At 51.5% G+C, this 6,000-nt stretch overlaps 1 protein-coding gene across 1 annotated transcript; it reads left to right on the top strand.

Annotated features, from left to right (window-relative positions):
• Positions 1-452: 452 nt before the first annotated feature.
• On the top strand, positions 453-1,295 carry Rnf186 (ring finger protein 186). The gene has a single exon (XM_005352954.1). The coding sequence runs from the start codon at positions 453-455 to the stop codon at positions 1,293-1,295; it is 843 nt and encodes a 280-aa protein (XP_005353011.1).
• Positions 1,296-6,000: the final 4,705 nt, after the last annotated feature.

Here is a 6,000-nt window from a genome sequence, read left to right as displayed (position 1 = left end):
ACTTGCCATCAACCCTGGTGACCTGAGTTTTACCCCTAGTACACACCTGCTGGAAGGCAAGAACAGACTCTCACAAGTCCTTCTGCTTCCTCCTGTATACCATGACACAGACAGAGAATAAATGTAATTTTTTAAAAGGTGTGGGGAGTCCCTTCATCTACCCAGATCAGGAAACTTGAGGGGGGTCACCAATGCACCCCGGAGCTTGAGAGGAACCCTCTGGCATCACGGTGTCTTAGCTAGTTGTCATGTAGACAGACACGCATCAGGCAGGGCCCCAACAGGAAAGTCCTGATTCATGAGACTCCACCCCCTTTGGCCCTTCTATCAGGTAACTCAAAGTCTCCAGGTCTCCAAGTTACTGATTAACCCTGGGTTTCGAGTAAAGAAATAATAATAACTGAAGGGGACGACGTAAGCTGAGAAACAAGCTGGGCAACCAGAAGAGAAAGATGCCAGACAGCTGCTGTCAGCAGGTACCCAGACAGAGCAGAGAGGAGGCTGGAAGCGTCTCCACAGGGCCAGAACCCATGCAAGTCCCGGCAGCACCGGTGGTCACTCCTCGCGGATGCCCCTATGCAGAACAGCCTCATTGCAGCAACTTGGTACCCAGAATGTCTTGCACCAAGGCCCCTTCACCTATCCCAGCGGGTGCCACCACCACAACCACCGTCATCGCCTTGGGACCCACTGGGCATCTCAGTATCTCTACGGAGGATGACCTGGAATGCTTGGTGTGCCGAGAACCCTACAACTGTGCCCGGTCCCCCAAGCTGCTCAGCTGTCAGCACGCCTTCTGCGCTGTCTGCCTGAAGCTTCTGTTATTTGTGGAAGAAGACACCTGGTCCATCCCCTGTCCACTGTGCCGAAAGGTCACTGCCGTCCCAGGAGGCCTAATCTGCAGCCTGCGCGACCAGGAGGCGATGGTGGGGCGGCTGGCCCGCTCATGCCCGGAGGTACACCTGTGTCCCCAGAGACTAGTTGGTGCTGCCACTCCAGCCGCGCGGCCAGCCAACTGGATGGGAGAAGATGATCAGGATGTAGTAAGTGTCAATCGTGTAGCTGCCCGGCGCCTAGCCGTACACCTGTTCTTGTTGGCTCTTCTCATTGTCCTAATCCTGCCTTTCATCTATCCGGGTGTCATCCGGTGGGTGCTGGCCGTTATCATCGCCCTGGCGCTACTGATGGCCACCCTACTCTGCTGTTACCCCTACAGCAGGAGCAGCAACTGGCCTTGCTCCAGGACTCTGCTCTGCAGAGAGCAAAAGCAAGCCCAGATCACTTCTATTGCCTGAGAGACCTGGATCACTACAGGCCCAGCACTGCCATGGTTCCCCTTCCCCAGATCTCATAACCCACGAAGGAAAAGGACTAGGAGCCTCCATTTGAAATCACATGCGAACTGGACTTGTACTGGCTGTGTTGGATCAAGGACTCGGGGCTGGGACAATGGGCTTGCACCTGTCTGCCTTGTGTAGCATAGCCAAACTTTTAGGGGAAAAGGGAAGAGACACATTCCCTTAATGAATGACTTTCAAGGGTGGTGGGGTCCCTACCCCTCTTCCTGAACTCCTGGGTTTTGTATATATCACTACGTGCACATATTGGGACGTTGACCTTACTACAAAGCAAATAGAACCAGTGCTCTTTTGTAATCCTTGTAGCTGGCTTCATTTTCTTGTCTGGGTTTTTATGTTTTGTGTGCTGGGAAGTCTGTGGCCATTTCTAGCTGTTGGACCTTTTCCATCCTGGGATGCCCGTGCTCATGGGAGCATTGCCAGACTTTCTCCAGAGTCATTTACCACGGTCATCCTAAACCCTTGATGGCAAAGGTCTCATCAGGGCTTCCCACAGGATCCACCCCGGGGGTACAGGGAGGGAAGAAGCCACATGGAGGCATACTTATAAAGCTAGGGAGGGGGCTATCTCAGGTTGAGCAGATAGAACTGGGGAGGTGTGGAGAGGGTGAGTTCAGGAATTGTCCCCAGACTCCTCACTGAGATCACCAGGCATGAGAGAATCTCAGGGTTATAAGGGCGGAGGAGAGAGAGAATGAATGAAGGGAATCCAGCTCGCCATCAGACTCCCAGGCCCACGGACAGAACGGAAGGTTTCCAGGTGGTGCCACCCTTCTTATCACATCTACGGTCCTGTTTGTTCCTTTGCCATAAAGATAAGGCATCTCGTAAAGGCAACGGTCCTCAGCAGTGACACCCCTGCCCCGCCCCCCACCCAGTCTCAGTGTGACAGTCACTAGATAGGTCCCTGGGTCATGCCTTCAACACAGGGAAGCATCTGCCCTCAGAAGTCAGCTCTGGTGGGTTCCAGGCTAAGGCTCAGCCAGGGAGGAGACTGAAGGACAAGGAGTCCAACATGGGAGCTGGAAGTACGTCTTGGAAAATCCGTGGTTAGCAGCGCCAGACATGAAAGTCTGGAGGGACTCACCAGGCCCCTCGCACGGTCCTTTCCCATGCACCCCACTTCCTGAAACGGGAGAATTACAGACAGAGAGGGCACAGTTCATGGTGACAGAACCTTCGACAAGAGTGAGCAGAGGACTCTGCCACTGGGCCCTGGGTGCTCAGCCCTGGCCAGTGGTCACATGCTGTTGAGCAAGGTCTTTGGCTCTCAGCTTCCTTCCCATTCCCCAGACTGAGTAAGTCTGACTCAATTCGTCTTAAAAAAAAAAAAAAAAAAACCCTGGATATCCTAACTACTTAGGACATGGCTCAAGCCACAGGTCGATGGAGGAGTCATATTCTTGTGAATGTCTGCAAGGAATTCACAAGGACTCCTTCTGTCTCACTGTGTGGCAGGCTGAGGGTGGAGCTTGGCGGTACAGCGTTTGCCCAGAATGTGTGAGGCCCTGGGTTCCCTCCATCCCCAACACCGTGGAATAAATAAATGGCCAAGGCAGTATGCTGCCTTGAAAAGCACAGTGGCTCCCTACTTTTCTTATAAAGTCAGGCAGTTAATTCCCAGTGCAGACAGAGAGAGCTGGGGTTGTGCATGGATTCAGGCCCTCACAGTCCGCCAGCATGGGCCTGCAGAACACCCTTTCCGAGACGGTGAGCAGATGGGGAGGGCCTTCAAGCATCTGCCCCATTGGCCTTGGGTGTGTGCAGTTTGGGATGGCTGCCAGTCTCCTCACCTACTCCTCCAAGCCCATTTTACTTCCCGGAGACAACTCTTCAGTTGATCAAGGAAATACCATTTGTTATCATTTGGTGGGAGCGTGTTTAGCCAGTACTCGCAAGAGAGACAGGCGTTCCCCTTATAGGCAAGTTATGGGTCTCTAACAGCCTTGTGAAGTGGCAACCATTGTGTTCCCTCTGCAGAGGAAGACACTGAGATCAGAAGGGCGGCTTTCTCTGCTTAGGGCTGCACAGCCAGGCTATGCCAGCCAGAGAGCTGTGGGGAAACGGCCCAGAGTTTCGTCTCAACTTGAGCCTCCCTTGTATACAGAATGATCTGGAAACTGATCGCCACCTATGGGCTTGAGAGAAACGCCATCGAGAATACGAGACAAATGACAGGACCCAGAGATTCCAGGACTCGGAGATCAGCAGGTTCAGAAGGAAGAATGATAACAATGGGATTGGCCTGCCACCTCCCCCTCCAGCCTTCCCTGAAGGAACCCTGCTGCTGGGAGCCCTGGAGTCCCCATCTTGAGGTGCATCCTCGTGATCAAATGACTACCATCCTTGAGCCTCAGCTTGTGACAGAGACACACAAGCTCCTGTTGTTATTCCCGGCCCCCAACCAAGGCATCTTTGGGATAGCTGGGCAAAAGTGGTCTAGTATTACTGTTTTCTGGTCCTTGGAAGCTGACTTGGTCCCAACTGTCTTCTGGAACTTCAAAGCTTGGGGGCAAGAATGGCAGCCAAGACCAGCTCTGTCCTGGAGGGGACAGAGGAATGAGGCAGTGTGACGGGGGATGTGGTCGGAAGGAACCATCCGAGAGGCCCAGGGCTCACTGCCAGACTCTGGCCCGCATTGGAGGGAGTTAACAGATGTTTCTGGGCCTTGGTTTGTTCCCTTAGAAATGGGAGCGTGGCGCCAGGCTCACTGAGAGACCTTGTCTTAGAAGAAAAGGGAAGACTGTTGTCCCCTTAGAAATGGGAGGATAGCGCTAGGCTCACTGAGAGACCTTGTCTTAGAAGAAAAGGGAAGACTGTTGTCCCCTTAGAAATGGGAGGATAGCGCTAGGCTCCCTGAGAGGTCTTGTCTTAGAAGAAAAGGGCGAAGAGTGACAGAGCAGATCACCTGACCCCTCCTTGGACCTAGAATGAGGGCTGAGGCTATACTTCAGTGATATGGCACTCCTCTGAGACCTTCAATAAAGAAAAGAGACTCCTAGGCATTTGTCCCCAGTCCAGTACATATTTTTAACTGTCAGCAACTCATATCCTGGTGATACACAGCACATTTTTACAAGTACGTGAACGTGGTGTTAAACGATCTCGGCTCACACATGGAGAAGGCCACTCCAGTTCTCTGTGGAGGAGGTGGTTCGATGCCTCAGAGTTTGAAAGGTCACCTAGCAGGAGTGACCCATCCTTTTTTATGGATTTTGGGGGGATGGAACCTGCCCAGCCAGTGCACTGTCACTGAGATGTAGCTCCAATCTTCTGTCTCAGTTTTTTTTTTTTGAGACCTTTAACTCACTCTAAAGCCCAGAAACAAGTGATTTCAGCCCCACCATGAGGCCCTGATACTCTATTTAAACAAAGGCAAGACAGGGCTTAGTTCGGAGTGACTGCTACACTATGGGTTCAATCTCTGCTATTTAGCAAATGTGTGTTGGGGAGTTTTTGATTGGCAGGAAAGCTGCAGAGACAGCAGAGTTCTTAGCAAAAACTCATGTGCTCTTTGCCCTGATTTCCAATCTTAACACCGATACATTAGTCCAGATTTTAAAAAATCAATATTGCTATGTGGTATTGACTAAAGCAGAGGCTCCATTGATCGGTTTTCCCAGTAATGTCCTTACTGCCTCAAAACCTACTGGGGGACCACTTTTTATGGAGTGCAACGTATTTTCTAAAATTATTTTCCATATTGATTTCACTTATCTATCGTTTTCCATTCTCCGTTAGCAAATGATCCTTTTTTAACTTTTAGAATTACATTTATTTACTTATAGTAAGACTTTACTAAGTCAGCTTCTGCTGAACTAGAAACAGTAATTCCAGTTTTCCCTATATTTCTCACACCTGAAAGGCTGAGACCCTCACTGCTGCTCAGGCTGAGGCCGGGTACTTCAGCCTGGAACCCTCCGGCCACTACTGTCCTGCATTCCTCATAGCCAACAATAGGATCTTTCTAAATTCCGGTTTGGATGGGCGCTGGAGGGGGGAAGGGGGCAAATGCCACCTCCGTGTGTCTATTGCCTGGCCTTAGTGATGCCCAGAATCTCAGCTAGAACCCTTCAGCCCTCCAGAACTGATCCTTTCGACCTACAATAACCCTCTAGCTATTCTTGGCCCTGATTGGCCGATAGGAAGGTCAGGTGACAGAGGCCCATAACATTCCAGTAGGGTCCTGAGTCACAAGCTCCGGGCTGGTATGCAGCGCGTCTGACCTTTTTCCACTTCCAGCCCCAGCCTACCTTCTCCGGGAGAAAGAGCGACTGGCCTCAGAGGTCATTGCTTAGGTCCTGGTGACTCATATTCCAGCCCTGACCAGAGTGGCCGCCTACTTCCTCGCCTACAGGCTATAGGTGATGAAAATCCACAGGTTGCCAGGGCAACAGGAGCTGTGGCGCTGTCCCTGAAGCTGGGGACCGAGCAGCGAATGAGGCACCGGAGACCTCCATTTCTGGGCCTTTAAGGTTCTAGCGTGGGACACACAGATTGTAAATTGGAAAACAATCAACTTCACAGCTTTAAGTATTACTATTAAAGTATTACGGGCCTGAATGCCTGGTGTGCCAATTCATGGCCTTGGAACAGGACCTGGCGCATAGTAGGTGCTCAGCAAATATTTGTTAAATGGCTA

Source organism: Microtus ochrogaster, chromosome 10, assembly GCF_000317375.1.
Source record: "Microtus ochrogaster isolate Prairie Vole_2 chromosome 10, MicOch1.0, whole genome shotgun sequence".
In the NCBI taxonomy this organism is placed as follows: Eukaryota; Metazoa; Chordata; class Mammalia; order Rodentia; family Cricetidae; genus Microtus; species Microtus ochrogaster.
This window is presented reverse-complemented; position numbering and strand designations above follow the sequence as displayed.